General features: G+C 37.2%; 1 protein-coding gene across 12 annotated transcripts in view; it reads left to right on the forward strand.

The window, feature by feature from the left end:
* The window catches only part of LOC105490353 (TGF-beta activated kinase 1 (MAP3K7) binding protein 3), a 67,630-nt gene that overhangs the window by 30,338 nt on the left and 12,599 nt on the right, over window positions 1-24,693 (forward strand). For 6 of the 12 annotated variants that reach the window (XM_011755869.2, XM_011755862.2, XM_011755864.2 and 3 more), the window contains 4 exons: window positions 3,054-4,500; window positions 5,589-5,749; window positions 12,220-12,313; window positions 15,829-15,912. In XM_011755869.2, coding sequence (XP_011754171.1) covers window positions 3,054-4,500; window positions 5,589-5,749; window positions 12,220-12,313; window positions 15,829-15,912 — 1,786 coding nt within the window. The other 6 variants (XM_071088824.1, XM_011755868.2, XM_071088825.1 and 3 more) reach the window with 5 other exon arrangements.

Raw genomic sequence — 24,693 nt, forward strand, 5'->3', positions numbered from 1 at the left:
TCTACCATGCTCACTGGTCTTCCTCACACACAGTCAGTACTCATGTTCAAACTCTACCTTATGGCAGTGTGAGCAGCTCAGGATATAACCTAAACCTATATACAGGTGTGGTTAATTATAAATAGAGACTCACAGAACAATGATGGTAACAGAGGTGCTTCCTTTGTTTGCAAGCCCTTTACTAGTCTAGAGCTTTGGGCTTATGGTTTTTGTGTTACAGCTTGCCTTTGCTTTTTCTCACACACATTCCCAGCCTGAATCTCAGCTCTTTACTTTAGCCCCATTTTGGTTTCTGGTAGAGCAAAGATACTTCCCACCAGAGTGAAACCAAGTAAGGGTGAAGCTTTTAGTTTAAACCACTTCCTAGCAATCACCTTCCTCACCTATCTTAGGGCCCCACCTAGCCCTGACCTTGTTTTATTTCATTTAGCCCTTTATTACCTGCATTTCTCATGACCATTTAACTAAACTGAAGGAATAGAACTTTACATTCAGCTCAGTGAACATTTGTTGATAATTACACTGTCCTAAGTCTTCCACTTTTTTCTTCCTTTGGGATTAATAAAATATATTGTATGGAGATTTACCACCTACTGGCTCTGGAAAACTGTTTTTCACATTAAAATGTATGAGGCTCAGTAGTTTGCATTTAATGCGCAAGCCTTAGAGCCTCACTCAGGGGTATCATCCTCAATTTAGGATCACTTTTTAGGAATATGATGCTTTTTTGCCTCATTCCTTTCAAAAGTGTTTATTATATGTCTTAAAAATTCTTACCTCTGAAATGATTTTGATTTCTTCTTCATGTTTACTGTTTGATACATTTTTTATCCTTATTATAATCTATTCTGGTAGTTTTCTTTTTAAAATACTTCTGTAATAATAATACTTTAATATCTTGGTTTTGTGGTTTTTAAATTTTCTTCATAGGAAAATTTACTCAACTTGTCACTATAGACATGCTGACAATTCCAACTTTATATCATTTTGAATTTGGATACTTTTTGTGACAATACTACATAGGCTATCTAACTCAGCGTACAGAACATGGAATTTCAGGGTTATTAATAATAAAAATATCAGATGGTAAAGTATCCATGACTACCTTATGTTTAAAAGAAAACTCTCCAGTTTTTGTTTTCCCCAATCCATAGGTCTATTAAAAAAAAAAAAATAGAATACTTTATTTCACCTTCCATATTTTTTTTCCTTCAGATGTCTGTCAGTGACACATTCTAGTTGCCAATCAGTTTGAATCCTTTGGCTCCAAATTTGCTTTTAATATCTTCCCTTCCTTGCTCAATACGATTTTCAAGCAAGGTAAAAATAATTCAGATCTTTGAGTTGTAATGATTTTCTTCTTCAATTAATACATCTTTCTGTGACTCAAAGTATTTTTAAAAGTATTTGAATTTTAAATTTTCTATATTGATAATAATTACTATTTGTTACTATCATCTGGGTAGGATGTTAATGTTTTACATGCATGATCTCATTTTTTAAAGTATTTGAATTTTAGTATCAAAAACTTTATATAAAGAAAAGGTTAAAAATGATCTATAGAGTTTTAATAAAGCCAATTCATTAAATTTCTAAGAATTCATTTTGCAAAGATTTGCTTGACTTTTTTTTAAACTTCCTAAAGCTCTAGTTTAATAATGTCCTTTTGGCCAAACATCCTTTCCCTTGAAATTACCATGTGGAAAGAGCACTGGGACTCAGGAGAGTAAGAATCTAGAATTGACTTTCCAGTTAACTAGTTAAGTGCCTATTGTCAAGCAATGTAACTTCCCAGGCATCTCTTTCCTCATCTGTAAATGTGAGTTGCATTGGAGCAGATGAACTCTAATAGGAGTTCTCCCAACTCTAAAATTACAACATTATGGGTCCTGTTTTAGGTTTAACTTCATTTGGTTCTCAGCAGAAGTGAATTATTTCCTTTCGTTTTTATATAAAACATTTTTCCTAAAATATATAGTAATATCTATGCATGTGCATATCTCTGTGTATATTTATGAACTACAGAGAAAGTCACAATAATTGGGAAACTTTTATGGATTACTTCAAAAGCAGTGGATAATATGTGTCTTACACTAGTAAAATAGTTTGGAATTCTGTATTTCAATAGAAAACTGCTTTTTGATATATTAAAATTTTACAAAGAGGGAACCTTTTATTAGTCTGATTACTGTCAGTTGGAACTTCTAAAGTGTCAGTTTGCTATTACCTTCTTTGTGAGTGTGTAGAACTAAACAATTCACATCTTTCAGTGATTTTGAAAGTATACCAAGACACCTTTCAGCGGGTAAAAACTTTTGAGACTGTGAGGGTATGAATGAATTTAATTAAGGCAGTCGACACCAGGTTTTTAATTAAATTACCCTAACTCGGGCAAAGTCATGGAGCCATAGTTTAAGTTATGGATTTTTTTAATACTTATTCATTTTGCTTAAATCTTATATAATGGTTCAGACAGTTGAAGTTATTCAAGGATAAATTTAGGTAAAAGAAAAATGAGGGCTGCTTTAGAATTTTTATTGTTTTAACTCTTGAGGAATTTTATTGTAATTCTTTTTCTCCTTTTGTGGTTTTAGTGCCTTTTAAAAACTAAAGCATGGTTATTTTTATGTTTTTTATCGATTTAAATATTAATCATGGATATTACTTATACTTATATTGCAGCAATTGTGGTGAATCCGAGATAAGCCCAACATTTTAATTTGTTGAGATGCAACAAGTATAAAATGAGTCCTGGATTTGGAGTCAGAAAACTTGGGGTTGAGTCACAGTGTTCATTAGTAGGTACTTTACATTTCTGTAGCAGTAGCAGTAGTGGTAGTACTAGTAATGTGAGCTAAATGTTTGTAAAGTAATATGGATCGTTTGGTATCTCCTTTTCAGGATAGATGACCATGAAGCTTTTTGTGGTTAAGATACTGCTCTCTATTTATTCTGTGACAGTAGTATTTGCATAACTCTCTGGCAAAGCCTGACTTTCACTATTAGAATTTGTTAATGTTGCCAATGTTACTTTTACCATTTTTCTCCCCTAGAATAACAACAATCTTGAAGCCTGTTGCCGAGCCCTTTCCCAGGAGAGTAGCAAATACTTATATATGGAGTACCATAGTCCAGATGACAATAGGATGAATAGAAATCGCCTTTTACATATTAACCTGGGTGTCCATTCTCCTAGTAGCTATCACCCAGGAGATGGAGCCCAACTTAATGGTGGTCGAACACTGGTACATAGCTCAAGTGATGGACATATTGATCCACAGCATGCAGCAGGTAAACAGCTGATATGTTTAGTTCAAGAACCACACTCAGCTCCAGCTGTTGTTGCTGCTACTCCCAACTACAATCCATTTTTTATGAATGAACAGAACAGAAGTGCAGCTACTCCTCCTTCACAGCCACCTCAACAGCCATCTTCCATGCAAACAGGAATGAATCCGTCTGCTATGCAAGGGCCTTCACCACCACCGCCACCTCCTTCATACATGCACATACCTCGGTATAGTACAAATCCAATTACTGTTACAGTATCCCAGAACCTCCCTTCTGGACAGACTGTACCAAGAGCTTTACAAATTCTTCCACAAATTCCAAGCAATCTCTATGGATCTCCTGGTTCTATTTATATTAGACAGACATCTCAGAGTTCATCAGGAAGACAAACTCCTCAGAATACACCGTGGCAGTCCTCACCACAGGGCCCAGTGCCTCACTATAGCCAGCGTCCTTTACCTGTTTATCCACACCAACAGAACTATCAACCTTCTCAGTATTCTCCCAAACAGCAGCAGATCCCTCAGTCTGCTTACCATTCACCACCTCCTTCTCAATGTCCTTCACCCTTCAGCTCTCCACAGCATCAAGTGCAACCTTCCCAGTTGGGCCACATCTTTATGCCACCTAGTCCTTCAACTACTCCACCCCATCCATATCAACAAGGACCTCCTAGCTATCAGAAACAGGGAAGCCATTCAGTAGCCTATCTTCCATACACAGCATCTAGTTTATCCAAAGGTTCCATGAAGAAGATAGAAATTACAGTTGAACCTTCTCAAAGACCTGGGACAGCAATTAATAGGAGTCCTTCACCCATCAGTAATCAACCATCTCCACGGAATCAACACTCACTATACACAGCCACCACGCCACCTTCAAGTTCTCCTTCAAGAGGGATATCTAGTCAACCAAAACCTCCGTTTAGTGTTAATCCTGTGTATATTACATACACACAGCCAACTGGACCTTCGTGTACTCCATCACCATCTCCTCGAGTGATACCAAACCCAACTACAGTTTTTAAAATTACCGTAGGCCGAGCAACGACTGAAAATCTTTTAAATTTAGTGGACCAAGAAGAGCGCTCTGCAGCACCAGAACCTATTCAGCCCATTTCAGTGATACCAGGCTCTGGGGGAGAAAAGGGAAGCCATAAATATCAGAGGAGTTCTAGTTCTGGATCAGATGACTATGCCTACACACAAGGTAAACTTTAACCCTTTTATGAAATTTCATTTCTGTGATGAGGCAGCAATCTCCCATTCAAATATATTAGCTGTTTAGTTTTAATTAAATGTTTAGTATTAAATGTTGGGCAGTAGCATTGCTATTAAGAATAAAGTTAGTGGTCGGGTGTGGTGGCTCACGTCTATAATCCCAGCACTTTGGGAGGCTGAGGCGGGTGGATCACCTGAGGTCAGAAGTTTGAGATCAGCCTGGCCAACATGGAGAAACCCCACCTCTGCTAAAGTGTGGTAGCGCACGCCTGTAATCCCAGCTACTCGGGAGGCTAAGGCAGGAGAATCACTTGAAGCCAGGAGGCAGAGGTTGCAGTGAGCCGAGATCACGCCACTGCACTCCAGCCTGGGCAACAGAGGGAGACTGTCTGAAACAAACAAAAAGAATGAAGTTAGTGCTTCAGAGTCATCTATAGACTTTGTTTTAAAACATGAAATTGTAGGCCTAATAAGGCTTAGTTTAGAAAGAATATTCATAGAGCAAAAAATACAAGTGAAATGGAAATTGTCAAAAGTACAAACTACAGAGTAGGAAAAAAGAGATTCATGGAAAATGGAGTAAAGTTCATCAAATGAAAGAATTTGAATCTTTTCTAAAGAGGATGGCCCAGAGGGCATAATGATATTTACATATAAATAATATATAAGAAGTGGAATTATTGGATTAGCTAATAGTAGACCTAAATTAGATATAGAGTTTTTAAAACGTCTATTCAGATTGTTTCAAGATACCTGAGAATTTAGTTTTCTTTCAGTATATAAGAAGGGAAGTAATGATTAAGTATGCCTGGTAGTCAGCCTGTTCAAAACACACACAAGTATAAAGAGAATCTTAGGACAATAGAACAAGAGGGATGTTCAGGTGATGTTACTTTGGTAGCATTCAGAGAGCTAAATTGAAGCAGATATGGAGGCAGCATAGCATTATAAAGACATGAGAGTAAATGCCAACCCCCAAGTTGAATGAGTCTTTTATACATTAGTAATACATATCGAAATTTTCCAGTCACTTGTTCAGTGTTGTTCTCTGCAATGACGTTATCTATAATGCTGTAGCCTTGCTGTTACATCAACGAGCAAGGATGGAGAGGTTAGCAAAGCAATTGAAACTTGAGAAAGAGGAGCTAGAGCGGTTGAAGTCTGAAGTTAACGGTATGGAGCATGACCTGATGCAGAGACGGCTCAGAAGAGTCAGCTGCACCACTGCGATCCCTACGGTAAGTGAACTGTTAGATGTGTTAATAGGTGGGTCAGGATATTGGCTATCAGGTCATTTATTTTTCTTTAGGTTTTATTCCTGACAGAGTTCTGGGTTTTTTGTTGTTGTTGTTGTTGCTGTTTTTTTAAAACAATAGATGAAGGACTTTTGCCTTTAGTAGTTCTTGTCAAAATAATTCATGTATGCAAATTCCATAGGCTCATCAGTATTTTCAAACACTGATGATAATAATCAAGGTATAGCATCTCATTTATTTGTAAATTGCTTTCTGTCAAAATAGAAAAGTGCACACTGACCAAAAATTTGATGAATTATTCTTTGTGTATTCATTTATTATTCTAAGCGTATGATATATATATATTTTTAAACATTTAAAATTATTTTTATAAGTACATTAGTTCAGATGATTTAGAATAGATCAATATGAGTTTTGGGGAAGTGTTGACTGTAGAATATTTTAAGGCAGAGCAGTTTTGTTAAGTATAAATAATTGTAGAAACTGAGGTAACAGTATTGATTGATAGCAGTCTTAAAGGGAACTGCTCTAATGAAAAGATTCAGATAATATATTTTTAACATGTTGGTTAATGTATATGAGTTCTAACGATCCCAAGCAACTGATAATTTTGAAACATGTTTAAAATCTTGTGACTTCACAAGCTATGATCCAACCTATCATTTTACCTTTCAACATTTAGCAGTTTTGTGCATATAGTTTATGAAATGTGATACTATGCTAGATGCTTAGTACATACCTACCAGTGGGAAAAATAGATACATCAACAGATAATTATAATACAGTGTGGTAAGTGCTCTATATGTTCATGGGTAATGAGAGAATTCATACATCAACTCGTTTCTGTGCAGATTCAATGCACTTCTCTGCTCTTACATTATCCTCCTGCTGGAATGCCCGTCTAAAAAGCTCTGCACGTGTAAATCTTGTCTGTTCTGTTCTTCAAGGCTCAACTTAACCTCTACTTTTTCCATGAAGCCTTTCCTCATTTTCCTACCCTCTCTAAACTTAGGGCAATCTCTGAGTTTACAGGTTTAGAGAAGTGGGCATATGTCAGGGCTCTTGCAGTCAGCATGTCTGCAGCCACTCCCTCATAGAGAAGTTTCTACTTGAGGTTCTTGGCTTCAAAGGGGATCTGTGAATTCTCTGAAATTATATGCAGAGTTTCATAAGTGTGTCTAATACGGGAAGTGGGTCTATAGCTTTCATCAGATTTTCATAAGATTATTATATTGAAGGAAAAAAAGAGTGAGGAACCACTGCCCTAAACAATAGGCAGAGAGAAAAGGGGAAGGCATTTTAGAAAAGAACAATAATAAGGTAATGAAGGCTTGAAGTCAAGATGGAGAGTGACTTTTAGGAGACAGTGACTACAATTCCCTGGCATAAGCATGAGATTTCTGAAGAGTTAACAGAGGGTAAGTGGGGCTTTGACCTTGAATGCTAGGTCGAGGTGCTTGAACTTTATTCTGCTGGTAACAGGGAACAAGTGGGAGTTTTTGAGAAAGAGAGTCTTGAGAAATAGTCATATTCACTAATTTAATGACTTTTTTGTAATATCGTCTATAGTCCTCAGTATAGTCAATATTAGAAGTGAGGAGGAAGATTTTAACTACTTAAAGCAATGGAAAAATAACAGAGCCATCTTTAATGGAAAGGTGATGTTACTACAAATCAAATTTCTGCCTCATTTTCTCCATTTGAAATCTTAATTGAATCCTCTGATTGTGGAAGATATTGAAGAACATAACCCATATGGGAATCCACCTATGGTGATTGAATACTTTGGAAACCTTTAGGTACCTGTAGAGCATAAACGAATTTTCTTAGCATAGTAATTTTCTTTCTTTTTTTTTTTTTTTTTTTTGAGACGGAGTCTTGCTCTGTTGCCCAGGCTGGAGTGCAGTGGCCAGATCTCAGCTCACTGCAAGCTCCGCCTCCTGGGTTCACGCCATTCTCCTGCCTCAGCCTCCCGAGTAGCTGGGACTACAGGCCACCGCCACCTCGCCCGGCTAGTTTTTTGGGGTTTTTTTTTTTTGTATTTTTTAGTAGAGATGGGGTTTCACCGTGTTAGCCAGGATGGTCTCGATCTCCTGACCTCGTGATCCGCCCGTCTCGGCCTCCCAAACTGCTGGGATTACAGGCTTGAGCCACCGCACCCGGCCAATTTTCTTTAATCATATACATTTTATTTAGCAACTACTTGCTGTGTGATAATCCCTGCTAAATAAAATACTGGGTTTTTTTTTGTTGTTGTTTTTCATTGGAAGTGGAGAACTGTCTAATGTAGCATAGGTTAGTACTTTAAAAAATAAAAAGCCCCAGATTTTATATCAGAGCTCTTATTGACGTATCTTTTTTTCTTTTCTTTTTTTTTTTTTGAGACAGAGTGTCTCACCCTGTCACCCAGGCTGGAGTGCAGTGGTACAATCTCGGCTCACTGCAACCTCCACCTCCCAGGTTCAAGTGATTCTCCTGCTTCAGCCTCCCGAGTAGCTGGGATTACAGGTGTGCGCCACCACGCCTGGCTAATTTTTTGTATCTTTAGTAGAGACGGGGCTTCACCATGTTGGCCAGGCTAGTCTTGAACTCCTGACTTTGTGATCTGCCCGCCTCGGCCTCCCAAAGTGCTGGGATTACAGGCATGAGCCACTGCACCTGGTCCCCAGTCTATCTTCTTGAGAAAGGAAAAAGAGAAGTTGGTGAAACTGCTGCCCTGGGCTGTAATTTAAAGTTTTATTATAATTTCAAAGATACATAAAATAGTATAATGAACCCCCATGTAGCCATCCCCCAGACTGAGAAATTGGTAGTTCATGTGGGTGCTAACATCTGAGAGATAAGACATTTAAGTGTGTTTCCCATGTGTTGCCAAGCCTAGAGTAAAATGGAGGACAATTGTAGTACACGGCAGAGGGACAGTTGTACGTGGTGGTTGAGACAGTGAGTAGGCTTTCAAGTCAGGTGCCAGTTTGAATCCTACTTCTATTTGTGTCATTCATGTATCCTTGGATAAGTAACTTTCTCTATGCTTGTTATCTATAAAATGTGTGGTATAGTACCCATCTTACGGGATTTTTATTAGGATTATATGAGGTAATTTATGTGAAGCAGTTTACACAATGCCCAACAAATAGTAAGTGTTCTTATAAAAGTGTTGGTTGCAAAATACTAGAAAAATTTGCTTGAGGTTTAGACACACAAATCTAAAGCATTTTGTACTTTGACTTCCTTTGAACTTGAGGAACATATATAAGATTATTCTTATGTAAGAAATTAATCAAGAAATAAATCATTTAGTCAGAATGCCCATTTTGCTCATCAAGGCTCATTTGAAGAACCATGACATAGTGGAAAGAGAGCCCACATAGGCTTTGGAGTCAGAATTGCTCAAGTGCTCACTGGCTATATCTGACTTCTCTGCATCTGATTTTCCCTATCTGTAAAAGAGAATTATAGCAGGTACATTATAGTAATTGTCAAGATAAAGAGACAGTGTATGTAATAAGCCTGGCATGAAGTAGGTAATCAGTAGATGGCTAGCCTTATCATTGTCCCACTTGTGTATAGGAATACCCAGTAGAGAACTGATGTTTTTGCTACTAAAGCACACATTGCTACCTTCAAGTTTTCAAACAAATGCTTATCAGGCAGTGTATACAAAATTGATTAGAAAGCTGCTTGCCTAATGATACTGCAGTGCACATTTGTGACCAGCTATGGGGTAGGGGGAGTTGTAGAAACTTAGAGTAGCAGTGAAATAATCTTTTTCTAAGGAGAGCAGAAGTACATGTAAGATGCATGATGGTGTCATTTCCCTTAATCTGTTATTTGCAAAGCATTGTATTAAATGCTGATGAAGATGCCATCTCTTAGATCTGCATGTGAAATGAGATAGGTATATCTGTGAGTCTATATGTATTTGTGTGTGAGAGAAAATATAAGTACTTTCAAAGTATTGAGATAGAAATGTTAGCTTTTTGCCTATAAAGTTTATAGATGAAACAGTTTCAAGGAGAAGGGGGAAATGTAAGTTTTACCTTGAAAGATAAGATTTTAATATGCAGAAAGCTGCCAGTTGCCCCCTCCCTCAAGTTATTTCCCCCCATTCTTCCTGTTCTGATTAGGTTTTTGGACTGTCCCACAGCTTTGAGTCCCAGAGGCATAACTGAGGCCAAGCCACAAAAGAACATCAGTGGTCTCTGACGCTGGTCTATGCCAGCTTTGGAAAAAAAGCTTACCGTTTTTTATTTTGAAATGTTAGCTACAAACATCCTGTTATCTTACAGACAACTTTGAATTATACATACCCAATTTTGAAATTCCTTCTCCACAAAAACTACTTTTGACAAATGGTGGTAATTTCTCAGAAACTGCTTTTTTCCCCCCTCAGTTTAATCAGAAGCTACATGAAAAAGGACATAGGAATCTTACTGATAAACCCTTAGTAAGATCGAGTGCTTCTACTATCTTTGGAAATGAGCCTGTTGATGAGAGTACTTTTTGTTGTTTCTGAGTCTCGCTCTGTTGCTCAGGCTGGAGTGCAGTGGTGCAATCTGGGCTCACTGCAACCTCCACCTCCCAGGTGCAATCAATTCTCCTGCCTCAGCCTCCCGAGTAGCTGGGACTACAGGCATGCGCCACCACGCCCAGCTAATTTTTGTATTTTTGGTAGAGACGGTTTCGCCATGTTGGCCAGGCTGATCTCAAACTCCTGACCTCGAGTGATCCACCTGCCTCGGCCTCCCAAAGTGCTGGGATTATAGGAGTGAGCCATTGCGCCCGGCCTGATGAGAGTATGTTTTTTGTTATGAGCAAATGTGTGGTGGCCGCTTCACTGTTTAGGGCCACTGTGGCTGAAACATCTCTCTTGTCCTCAACTCCCTAAAACCTATGGAAAAGATCATCCTTTTCAGGTGCTTGACTTTCCTGATAGGTTCTTCCATGTGTTCCTAGGAAGACAGCATCACTGTCTGGAGCCCTTAACTAAATACATTATCTTTAATTTAAATGTTCAAGTATGTATTTTAAACTATTTGAATATTGCTTGATAGGCAAAGCACAAAGCATTTTACACATTAATGTCACATAGTTTTAGCCCATAGGAATTAGAAAAGGCAGTCCATAATAAATATTTCTGAATGACTTTTTTTGTTCCTCTAGCATTCTGTGGAATTGTAGCTATTATATTCTGCCTTTTATCACTTATTTTAAACTTTGATACCTGCTTATTTAATGGGCATTCTCAGTTATTCTGATGATACCTCCTAACATCATATGAATTAAGATATCCTTTCTGCTCATTTTTCTTTCACTGGCATATTAACATATTTAGCGTTCAGCAAAGTACATGTTTTTAACAGAATAGGATTTTGTTCTGCCTTCCTAGAGTAGCAGATACTTAATTTTTCACTTTATATGTTATAGTTAAAATCACCCTAGTCATTAATAACTGGGCTGTGCTGAAAGCTTCAGTATTTCAGCCTCTAGATTCTAAACTTTGACTTTTTTACTGTACATACATGTACACATGTGTATATATATACACATATACACGTGTACATATGTGTGTATATATATATATATATATACACATATATACACATGTATGTATAAAATAAGAATGGCATGGGAAGTAAAGGCTTCCAAAAAGCTTTATTGAATGGAAGATTAGGACTCTCTTCACATTTCAGTGCCTCATATGTGCCCCTGAAAGGCCTAATGAGTGGGCTGGCCTGAAGAGGTGGAGGCAGAAGAAAACAAAGTTGGGGAAAAAATGGAATTCAGTTGTTTCTGAAGTTTTCGTGCACTAGAGTAATTGCCTCCTTCAATCTAGAAAAAAAGATGACAAAAATATTTATATATGAATTTATATAGGAGTCTTTTATATAAATCCTGGCTCTACCAATTACTAGCTTTATAACTTTAAGAGAAGTATATAACCTCTCTGTGCCTCGGTTTCCTCATCTACAAATTGGGCACAGTATTAGTACCTACCTTAAAAGATTGTTAAGAAGAAGGAATGAGAGAATTCTGGTAAACACCATACTGTTGTAATTTTTACCAGGCTGGACAAGACTAAGATCATGGACATGACTCATTTAAAAGGTTGATTCTTACATTTTCCCTTACCATGAAAACATAGAAACAAAATATTCTCAGTGCTCTGTGATTAAAATGGTAGTATCTTGTATGGTAGAACACAGTCCACTGTTGCAGCTCGCCACTTTATATGCAGATTTTGTTTATATGTGGCCATTTTGATGTCCCCATTTTACCTGACTATTCCTTTAAAAACATACACATAGGACTTCTTAAACATGCCCTCTTATGGACTAAGGCCATATTCTTGGTAATACCCAATCATTACAATTAACATGAAACGCAGTTCTTAAATGTTGGGCTTGATAATGACTTTCCCACAATTGCTATTTTGGGTCCTTTCTTACTAGCCTGAGGAAATGACAAGATTGAGAAGCATGAACAGACAACTCCAGATAAATGTTGACTGTACACTGAAAGAAGTTGACCTCCTTCAATCTAGAGGTATAGACTTGATTATTTGGTAAACCATAAGTAATAGTGTGGTATTTTAAGCTGCTTAAATAGCAATAACTTTGGTTTTGTAGATTTAAGAGACAGTTTTTATCCATGATAAGATTACAATCCTGGTAAAGAGATCGCCCTGTCCCATGGTCATGGATCAGATTTGGGGATGAAAAAATAGTTTTACTTTGGCAATTTCATCAAGTTCTTATCATTTAGACTGTTCTCTGTTGTTACTTTGCATTTATCCTTTTTTTGTCATTTACTGTGAATATTTTATAAATTGATGGGTTTTAATTCTAAAACTTAGTAGAGTTCATATTATGTGATAGACATCTAAAGTATCTGTAAAAAGGGATCCCAAATCAGAGTATCAGATTTCTCAGTTTTAAAATAAACTCTATATGTTATTTTTCATGTTATGTTATGTGAAAACATTCAACTATAATCATAGTTTTAGTTTTTTGGATTTTTTTACAGAAGTATACTACAGCAGAAGCTCTCTTAAACTTTCATTTACCCAACTCACCAGATTAGAGATGGTCTTCATTTTCTGTGGAAAATATACTGACTGATGTCCACAGCTGCTGCATACTTTTGACTAGTAGGCTGCATTCTGGTAGGCCTATGAATATTGCTCCCATCGGTTAATTGTCTGCTTACCAAGAGTTGATTCTGTCCCCAAACCTGTTTATACCAGTTATTGTATTTCTGCATTTTAATGTTTCATAAACTGACATGAAGGAGAAAGTTGCTCTTTCTATGAAAGCCAAAGGCAGATCACTCAAAAAATAGGGATTGTGAATTAGATATTGGTGAAAACAACTGAAAAAGGTTAAGGGAGAAAATCATGTAAGTCTAAAAGGATTCTGTACTCAAATTGCATTATAAGTGTTCTTAATATCTTTCTTGCTCCATTCTAAAGCAATCAGAATTATAGATGAGGGTTCAGCAAACTAGGGCCTGTTGCCTGTTTCTGTGAATAAAAGTTTTAGTGGAGCGATAGCCATGCCCATTTGTTTACAAATTGTCTGTGGTTGCCTTTGTGCTTCAACAGCACAGTTGACTGCTTGCAACAGAGACTATATCACAGGTCCACAAAGTCTAAAATATTATCTGGCCCTTGACAGAAAAGGTTTGCCAACCTCTGCTGTAGGTCATCATGGGTGTGGTTTATGTAAGAAATACAATATGGAACCCCAGCCAACAGACACATAAAAAGTAGGTCTTCGTCTAACTTTAAAATATAGCTATATACAAGTGTTTTGTTACGTTAAAGTTGACATGTAATTTTTCTTAACGATTCTGTGTATTAATCAGCTTTCCTGCCCCCCCATCCCCCACACTTACTTTTCTTGATTATGGCAGCTAAGAGTTTCTACAGTGTTTTAAGAGTATATAATAAAATATCTCATTGCCATTTTTAGGCAAGATTAAACAAACAGTAGGCTGGGCACAATGGCTCATGCATGTATTCCCAGCAGTTTGGGAGGCCAAGGCAAGAGGATCACTTGAGCCTAAGAGTTAAGAGACCAGCCTGGGCAACATAGGGAGACCTCATCCCTACAAATCGTTTTTTAAAAATTAGCTAGGTGTGGTGGTATGTGCCTGTGATCCCAGCTACGTGGGAGGCTAAGGCAGGAGGATCACCCGAGCCCAGGAGGTCAAGGCTGCAGTGAGCCATGATTGCACCACTGCACTGCAGCCTAGGCACCAGAAAGAGACTTGGTCTAAAAAACAGAGAGAGATTAAAGATTAGTGGCAGGTGAACCCAAAAGACATGGCATTATCTGAACAGACAGAAGCAAATTTGAATGTGAAAATTGAGCAATCTAGTCAGGTACCCTTAAAGTTATTTGCAGAAGCCTAGTCACTCTCTAGCCCACTAACTTGAAGCAATCAAAGAATGACTATGCATGATGTAGGGGTTACATAAACTATTGCTACTGTATTTTACAAGATTGCATCAATTTTTTCTACTTGTGTGGTCTTTGAAGCAAAACAGTGAAACATTTGGTTAGGATACTTATAGTAAGCCTTTTGTGATCTAGAAATTAGAACATGAGCTGTAACAAGTAATTGAAGAAATAACATATGCAGCTTCTTAAAGCATAAAAAGATCCAATTAATACATCAGATAGCACTGTGGCTTTTATGAGCTATCACAGCAGTTATTTTCAGAAAATTATCTTAAAACAGCATATTCAAGTGGATAAAACATTTGTGAAAGGGCCTGCAAGGGAAACCACTATTAAGGTTTTCCAAGCAAAGAGCTGTGGTTTTTTTTGTCTGCATTGGACAATGAGCTCTTTGGGATACTTAGGCATTTCTAAATCTCTTTTCATAACGAATCTAAATGTATCCATTTTATACTAAATTCTACTCTTCCACACTGCAGAAAACTTTTTATACTGAGTTCCCAATCTAAACTTTTAAGCTAGGGAAGGAATCTAAACCTTTTTTGGTGGTGAGGGGGGAGGCAGGGAAATAAGCATTTAGAATAGATGCAAATCAGTGCATGATTTTATGAAAACCAGCTTTTTTTGTGATTTTTGGTAAGGAAAACGTGTTGGGGAAAAAAAAAAGTAGATCTGGAAATCAAGAGATATCATATATTTAAACTATCAGTGTTAGTACCATACAGCATCTTCTATAAATAAGTATGGCTACAGTTAACCGTAATTGTTTAGAACAAGCAGAGCACAGTGATAGGTTCACAGAAGTGAAGGCAGCACCCAAAACTGGCACTAGATCAAAACCAGCCTTGGAGGAGACACGGCAGGAGATGTGGCTGAAATAGACACTAGACCAGGGAATGAACATTTGAAGACAGGTGAAAATTTTGTGGCAAGACAAAATTCTCAGGTATTGTTCTATCTATTCTGAAACTGGCACCTTTTATCATTGATAAATCTTTAGGAAACATTTAACATTTATGATTCTCCTTTTCTTGAAAATAAGAATACATAAACTGTTGATGTTATTTCAGATGTATTGAGGTTGTTCAGTAGTCTCAAAATATAACTTGATTAATCCTTGTAAATGTTTATATTTGGCTTCTTCCATAGTTCAATTTATAATGAATTTTTAAGGTAAATTATGAAAAATATGAAAGTAAGCTTTCATTATTTAAGTGTTCTTTCTCACGGTTTGTTCATTAAAAATCAAAAGCAGAAAGAGAAAACAGTTCAACCATCCTTTCATTTCTCCTCTTCATTTATCTCCCCAAATGCCCACATGCCTAATCCTGCCTAAGGAGACTAGCCTTACAATTAGAAAAATATTCCTTTAGGTGTAATACATTGTAGACATACATCTATGTAGTGGTTTTCTTGGGTCTTTTCTCATAGCAATGAAAACACAATTTCATTGGGAGGATAGAATTACGTAATGAGTTCTGAAATCCTGGAAAACATTTTTTCCCTTATGTGTTTTATTTACATATTTTCTTTTAAAAAATCAAATAACAGGAAAAAAGAGTTCTTAAATGCCTGATGAATTTAATTCCTTTATAGGAAACTTTGATCCAAAAGCCATGAATAATTTTTATGACAACATAGAACCTGGCCCAATTGTACCACCCAAGCCATCTAAAAAAGGTGAGTATGAAAAATGTCACAAATATGACAGAAATAAATATCAAAATAATTTGGGATTTCACATTTATATCTGAAGAAACTTCCACTAGAGGTTAACTTATTCACCATAAAGTTACCATATTTTTATTCTTTTTCAGACAGGGTCTCATTCTGCTGCCCAGCTAGAGTGCAGTGGTGCGATCCTGGCTTATTACAGCCTTGACCTTCTGGGTTCAAGCGATCCTTCTGCCTCAGCCTCCCAAGTAGCTGGGACTGTAGGCACACACCACCATGCCCGGCTAATTTTTTTTATTTTTTGTAGAGATGGGATGTCACCATGTTGCTTACTGGTCTCAACAAATTTACCATATTGGTGTTAATGTGGCAATAATGAAATGTCCCCAAACTTTAGTTTTTAAAAAGTACTGAAATTAGTAACTCTTAGAATTACTGTCAGAGGTAATTTGATGGAATATATAATTTTTACAAACAGAAGTTGAAACGCTGTATTACATAGTTAACATTATAAATTTACTTAGCATTGTAAAAACTATAACCCTAAAAGATAATTCTCATAAAATAATGAGGATTTTAAAGGTCTAATGTGAGAATAGAAAGTTAGATTTGCAGTAGACTTAAGATTATTTTTCAGACAACAAAAGAATCCCTGTGTACTCAAAAGGGGAGCATAGCAATTAGTAGCGACTAGGTGTTTTCCCATCAAGAACAAAAGAAATCCTACATAACCAAGGTTTGAAGGAATCATTTCCGGATAATTGTTACATAGAAATGATTTAAAATTAAAGATATCAAATGTGTTCTTCTTATTTTTATGTACCAAATGTTTAACTGGCATTTCCATATCTTAAAAAATTAATTTTAATTGAACTTACACGTTTAGTCATTTAAGCCAGATGCAGTGGCTCATGCCTGCAATCCCAGCACTTTGGGAGGCCGAGACGGACGGATCACATGAGGCCAGGAGTTTGAGACTAGCCTGGCCAACATGGCAGAACCCCGTCTCTACTAAAAATTCAAAAATTAGCCAGGCCTGATAGCACGCGCCTGTAGTCCCAGCTACTCGGGTGACTGAGGCAGGAGAATCACTTGAACCCGGGAGGCGGAGGTTGCAGTGAGCCGAGATCGTGCCACTGCACTCCAGCCTAGGCGACAGAGACCCTGTCATTTATTCATTCTTTCATAAATAAGTAGTCATTGAATGTAGATTAACTTTCTGCCTCATTCTTAATATTTTAATTCTTTTTGCCTTAAGCAACTCCAGGTAGATTGATCGTGAAGACACATAGAATAGTGGAGAATGCCTTATTTTTTAAAAAAAAATTACCAGAGAGTATAACATTTAACATCTCATCAGACTTACTTTTAATTAAAGAATATATAAATTCTATCTAAATACTACCTGACCTAATTATTTAAATTTTGGTTGAATAGTTTTCTACGTGTATTAAGCTCATTACAGTGTGGTTTTTTTTTTTTTTCATTTATAAGTTGCAACACAGTATCTGTTCTTCTTTTGTTTAATATTACCATGGCTGTTTCATCTGATCTGCATTTAAAAAACAGTCTATTGATTTCTTTTGAGATGGAGACTCACTCCGTCACCTAGGCTGGAATGCAGTGGTGCGATCTCAGCTCACTGCAACCTCCACCTCCCGGGTTAAAGCGATTCTCCTGTCTCAGCCTCCCGAGTAGCTGGGATTACCCACCACCATGCCCGGCTAATTTTTGTATTTTTAGTGGAGACGGCGTTTCACCATGGTGGCGAGGCTGGTCTTGAACTCTTGACCTCAAGTGACAGCCTCCCAAAGTGCTGGGATTACAGGCGTGAGCCACCGCACCTGGCCAAAAAATGGTTTTATTGATTTCTAAAAATGATACAAAGAATCATCTTAGTGGATGACTGCCAAGTGCCAGATTTGGCACTTTGGCAGCATTATATGCAGTTTCTTGCTGAAAGTCACTGAAGTGTATAGTTATCATTGATCAATTTAGTCTTCTGGGTTCATAAAATCAGAGTCTTTAAACTTGATTTTGCCTGAATGTCTACTAAAGAAGTATCGCCAGACAAACTTTAGTTCATTGATTCAAGGAGCTGTCTTAGAGGAATTGCCCTATCTAAGGGAGTGCATTGGAAAGTTTTTACCCTGGAAACAGGATCAAGTTGATTAGAAATGGTGGAATACACATGCACCATGAGCCATCCCTCAGCATAAACTCCCTATAGGTGTGGTGTATTAGTCTGTTTTCACGCTGCTGATAAACACATACCCAAGACTCGGCAATTTACAAAAGAAAGAGATTTATTAACTTACAATTCCACATAGCTGGGGAGGCCTAAGGCAAGGAGGAGCAGGTCACATCTTAAAGAGAGCTTGTGCAGGAAAACTCTCCCTTATAATAACCATCGGATCTCGTGAGACTTACTATCAATCACAAGACCTGCCCCCATGATTCAGTTACCTCCCACAACACGTGGGAATTCAAGATGAGATTTGGGTGAGGACACAGCCAAACCATATCATGTGGTCTGAGGGACCCACCATAAATAACAGACACTGTCGTTACTCAGGAAATGTCAAGGTATTGAGCCAGGGACAAAGCCAGACCTCTCTTTGGGCAAGGCAGAATTCTTTCCTATGCAATAAAGCAGTGCTTAGAAGGGAGCATATAGCTTTAAATGCTCATATAAGACAGGAATATCCAAAATCAATGATCTAAAATTCTACCTTAAGAAACAAGACAAGAACAAAGTAAAACCAAAGTAGAAGAAAGGAAGGATAACAAAGCAAGAGTTTGATCTTTGAAAAGGTAAACAAAATCAATAAACTTCAAGGTAGACTGATCTGTAAAAAAAAAAAAAAAAAAAAGAGAACACAAATTATGATAATCAAAAGTGAAAGATGGGTTATCCATTACAATGATAATGATAATAAGGGAAAGTGATGGACATCTTTATGCCAGTCAGCTTGACACCTTAGATAAAGTGGACAAATTTCCTGAACCATATAATCTACCCAAACTGAAAACAAAACAGTAAATATTAGTAAGTGTGTGTGTGTGTGTGTGTGTGTGTGTGTGTATATATATATATATATATATATATGAAACTGAATCTACTATCAAAATTTTTCCCACAAAGAAAACTCCAGATCCAGATAGATTCACTGGTGGGTAAATCCTACCAAATATTTAAGAAAGTAAAAATACCAATCTTACACAAATGCTTTGAGAAAATACAGGAGGGAATGCGTCCCATATTTCTTTTTTGTTTTTTCATTTTCTTTTCATATTACTGAGAGGAAGTTGCAGAGATTTTCCGTATGCCTCCTGCCCCCCCAAATTCAAAGCCTGCCCCATTATCAGCATCCTACACCAGAGTGGTGCGTTTGTTACCATTGATGAACTTATATTGACACCTCATAATCACTCAGAGTCCATAGTTTACATTAGGGTTCGCTGTTGGTGTTGTACCCCATCTTTTTTTATGGCTCTAGCAGAACTCTGATTCTAAAACCTGGTAAAGACATTATGTATCTGCCCCTCACAAAAAGAAAACAAAATTTCAGATCAATATCCCTCATGAACATAGAAACAAAAAATCCATAATTCTGTTTTCTATCTCATTGACTTATAGTCACAATATATTAAAAAAAAAAAATACATCATGATCAAGTTGAGTTTAGCTTAGGAATGTAATCTTGGTATAAAAGCATTAAAAAACCAACCAGTGTAATGGGAGAAAAAGCATGTGATCGTTTCACCAGATACAGGAAAAACATTTGACAAAATTCAACAGCCATTCCTGACAGACAAAAACTTTTAACAAATTAAGAATAGAAAAGAACTCTTTTAGTCTCATAAAGGGCGTCTTTCAAAAACCTTTAGCTACCATTATTACTTAAATAATGCAATCCTGAACTTACTAACATTGGGAACAAGGCAAGGATGTCTATTCTCACCACCTTTATTCAACGTTGTACCTGGAGTTCCAAGACCATGCAGTAAGAGAAATAAATAAATAAATAAATAAATATTGGAAAAGAAGAAATAAAACTATATATACTACAGATGACATAATTATTTTTAAAATCCTAAGGATACTGAAAAACAACTATTAGAACGAATAAGTGAATTTAACAAGGCCTCAGGATGCAAAGTCTATATATAAACATTTTTACAATATCAGTAAACACTTAGAAAATAAAATTTAAAAGAGAATTTCATTTACAATGCCATCAAAAACCATGTAACAGGAATAAATTTATCCGGAGATGTATACATTGAAAACTATAAAACATTGTCAAAGGATATTTAAGAAGACCTAAGTAAATGGAGTGATATACCATGTTCATAACTGACTGAATCAATATTTTTGAGATACGTGTTCTTACAAGGTTATGTATAGATACAGTGTAATACCAATTATAACCCCATTAGGTGGTAGTGCATTTTTAATTAACAAACTGATTATAAAATTCATATGGAAATACAGAAAGTCCTAGGACATCCAAAACAATCTTGAAAAAGAGCAGCCAGAAGTCTTAGACTGGCTCAGTGCAATGGCTCACACCTGTAAACCTAGCATTTTGGGAGACCAAGGCAGGAGGATCACTTGAGCTCAGGAGTCCAAGACTAGCCTGGGCAACATAATGAGACCTCATCTACAAAAAGATTTAAAAATTAGCCAGACATGGTATAATTAAAAGTGTATTAAAAGTGTATTAGTGTAGAGCTAATTTAAAAATAGCTCATTGCAGCCTCACTTATAGTCCCAGCTATTCTGGTGGCTGAGACAGTAGGATTGCTTGAGCCCAGGAGGTTGAGGCTGCAGTGAGCCGTGATTGCAGCACCATACTCCAGCCTGGGTGACAGAGCAAGACCCTGTCTCAAAAAAAAAAAAGTCTTAGACTAACCAACTTCAGGACTTACTATAAAGCTACAATAACCACAGAGTGATATTGGTATAGGAATAAAGACATAGATCACTGGAACAGAATAGGGAGCCCAGGTTTACACCCCCCAGTCACACTGTCATTTGATATTTGACAAAAGCACCAAAGCAACCAATAGAGAAAGGAACATTTTTTCAACAGGCAGAGCTGGGAAGAACTGGATATCCATGTGGAAGAAACACACAGTCTGATCTCTACCTCACATCATACACACAAATTTGAGATAGATCATACACCTAAGTATAAAAGTTAAACTATAAAGCTTCCAAAACAGAATATCTTTGCAATATAGGTATAAAAGTTTTTAGACAGGTCGCAGGAAGCAATAAGAAAAACAATTGATAGATTAGTCTTCATTAAAGTTTTACACTTCTGCTCATCAAGTGACACTATTAAGAAAATGAAAAGGCAAACCACAGACTGGGAGAAAGTATTTGTAAAATATGTATCTGATGAAGGATGGTATCCAGATTATATAAAGAATTTCTACAACACAGTAATAAAAAGACAACTCAATAAAAAAAGGTGTAAAACACTTGAACAGACACTTGACAAAGGAATAGATATGAAAGACCATGAAAAAAGAAATATGAAGAAATTTTCCTGGGGTTATGAAATGGATCTGCTGCCAGGATCCTGTATAGTCAGATTGTGGTTTTCTAGCAATGGTGATGTTCGTGTTAATATGTCATTCTGAGGCCAGCAATCCCAGCACTTTGGGAGGCCCAGCAGGGAGGGAGGATCACTTGAGGTCAGGAGTTCGAGACCAGCCTGTCTAACAGGGTGAAACCCCGTGTCTACTAAAGATACCAAAATTAGCTGGGCATGGTGGCGTGCACCTGTAATCCCAGCTACTTGGGAGGCTGCGGCAGAAGAATCACTTGAACCTGGGAGGTGGAGGTTGCAGTGAGCCGAGATCGCACCACTGCACTCCAACCTGGGTGACAGAGCGAGATGCTGTCTCCAAAAAAAAAAAAAAAGTCATTTTGCCTTCTGTCTTTGGGACCAACACCATGTATTCGAGGTGGGAGGTTCCTGTTTGGTATCCTCCTTAGCTGGGAATTGAACAAGGCTTGCATTAATATTCCATGATGTGGTCCCATTAATATCAAGCTTCATCTAGCTCTCTACATGTACCTTTACACTAAAAAGACTTTGTTTGTTTGTTTTTGTTTTGAGACAGGGTCCCGCTCTGTCGCCCAGGCTGGAGTGCAGTGGTATGATCATAGGTCATTGCAGCCTCGACCTCCCAGGCTCAAGCCATCCTCCTGCCTCAGCCACCCGAGTAGCTGGGACTACAGACGCACACCACCACACCTGGCTAATTTTTGTATTTTTTGTGGAGACAGGGTTTCGCCATGTTGCCCAGGCTGGTCTCGAACTCCTGGGCTGAAGCGATCCTACTGCCTCGGCCTCCCAAAGTGCTGCGATTACAGGCATAAGTCACTGTTCCTGGTCTGAAAGACTCTCTTCTATGGCTCATTTGACTCAAATACAATTTGCTAAAACTGATAGTCCCTTAGAGTTAGTTATAATGGGATTTCGGTTACAATTTCATAAATATGTATTGAATGCTCAGTGCGTATCTCGATTATGTATTATGTAGATAGATGCTTGATGTTACAAAGGGAAAACATGACTCCTACCCCAAGCAGTTTATACTCTACATATATACCCTTTTAATAAAAAGGAGACTAGGAAGCCATCTCAAATAGTCCTCTTTGCTATAAATGAATTTCTATTTTAGAAATTTAGTAGTTGTAATTCTATAATAATATATATTATTGGTAAAAGTATAAATGGTTCTGTTATATGCCAAATTGTCTTTAACCCGTTTTTTTATCTTTTTCTGCTAAAACTTAGAAACAGTAGAACTTGATTAAATTCTATAATTTTTTGGTGAGGCTTTTATCAGATTTATAAAAGCTATTTAGTTTTCTCCATAAAATCAAGTTTGTTTTCCATTAAGCACTTGCAGATTCTCATTTTGTATTTGAAACTAAATCGGCCTTTTCTAAAAGTACATATAGTTTAGCACAGATTGGCTTGCAATACCACTCAAATAAAAAACAAAAAAAAAAGATAAACCAGTAAAACACAAATTACTGGTAGAATAGGTTTATTGGTTTGAATAAATGTCTTGGAGTTATTACAGATATATAGCAGAAATCCAAGTGGAATATAGTTGATCTGAATAGTAAGTGTGATAATTAGAGAAACAATATGAGGGAGACAGAAGGAAAGAGAGAGAAAGAGACAGAGGAACAAGCCTTTTTGGATTGAACTTTGTAGTTAAGCAATACAGTGTGTACATGCTCTTCAGCGGGCTTAGAAAGTCTCCCAACCCTTATTAGTAACTCATAACAGTGGCAGATTGGACTTTGTAGTTAAACAATACAGTGGGTATGTGTGCTCTTCAGTGGGCTTAGAAAGTTCCCCCAATCCTCATCAGTAAGCAAGCAAGCACACTGACCTTGGTGTCCCACAATCTGAGCACTGGTCCTGGTCATCTTGGCCACCTGACCTTGTTCAAACTCAATCTGAGCACCACAGAGGGACAATCCCGCCAAGTACTCCCAAGGTTGGAAGAGTTAGTGAGATAAGGTATGTGACTCTGTAGAAGTACTTTGCAAATCTAAGAAACAGAACTTTACTTTATTCTTTGGAGCCTAAGGAGACATTAACTCTGCTTTTGTTTACTTGGACAATGGAGTGTTTAAGTACCTGAGCACCATGCTTTGGATTCTGGAGCAGTGATTTCCAAAGATGAGTTGTACTGTCAGCTCAGAATTGATTAGAAAATGCAAGATCTTTCTTTGGTTCCTAAGGGCAAATAATATAAAGGCTGCCATTTTTCATTTTTAATACAAAGGGTTGCTTACTAATAAACTATAAATTTATAGAAACAATATTCTAGCAAGATATTAGGATGCCTACAGTTCTTGTCTGTGTTGCAAAGTGTCTGCTGGGCTTCTGCACACATAGGTAACTGGAATTCAGGAAATGATTTGGGAGCATGTGGTTGTCAGTATATAATATCGAGTTGGTTCTGATTTTTCAAGTACTGCTATATTTAAAAAATCCACCAGACACAGTTGCCTGTAATACCAACACTTTGGGAGGCTGAGGTGGGAGGATCACTTGAGGCCAGGAGTTTGAGACCAGCCTGGGCAACATAGTGAGACCCTGTCTCTACAAAAAATAAAATTAAAAAAATTAGCTGGGCGTGGTAGTGGCATGCACCTGTAGTCTTGGCTACTTGGGAGGCTGAGGCACTTGAGCCCAGGAGATCAAAGCTGCAGTGAGCCATGATTGTGCCACTGTACTCCAGCCTGGACAGCAGAACAAGACCCTGTCTCAAAAAAAAAAAAAAAAAAAAAAATCCTGTCATTTTCATCACATTTCATCATTCTAATAGCCTTACTGTATGGATAGTACCCATAATTTTTAAATAATTATTGCTTAATCAGATACTTGCTAAAGTATATTTTCCCAAATTTTGCTTTCACATTGACATATATTTGCTATCACTGAGTTTGTAACCTTAATCCATTAAAAAGTAGAAAACAGTGAAATAGGGCATTTGTTCTAAGTAATGGGACAAGATGTAATTGGAGAAGATGGAAAAAGTCGTAAGAACCACTGCTCTGTATAAGTTGTAAAAACAGTATTAAATATGGTACTTGCCCTTGCTAAAAAGGTAACATGAAGTAATAGGAAGGGTAAATGCACTCAGCTGCGTGGGTTGCATGAAAGATCTTGTGAGCCTGTTCACTCTTGGAGTTGAAAGACTGGATCACTTCTTTCTGGCGTTGTTTCTTCTTATGCA

The sequence above is a fragment of the Macaca nemestrina genome, chromosome X (assembly GCF_043159975.1).
Source record: "Macaca nemestrina isolate mMacNem1 chromosome X, mMacNem.hap1, whole genome shotgun sequence".
Taxonomy (NCBI): Eukaryota; Metazoa; Chordata; class Mammalia; order Primates; family Cercopithecidae; genus Macaca; species Macaca nemestrina.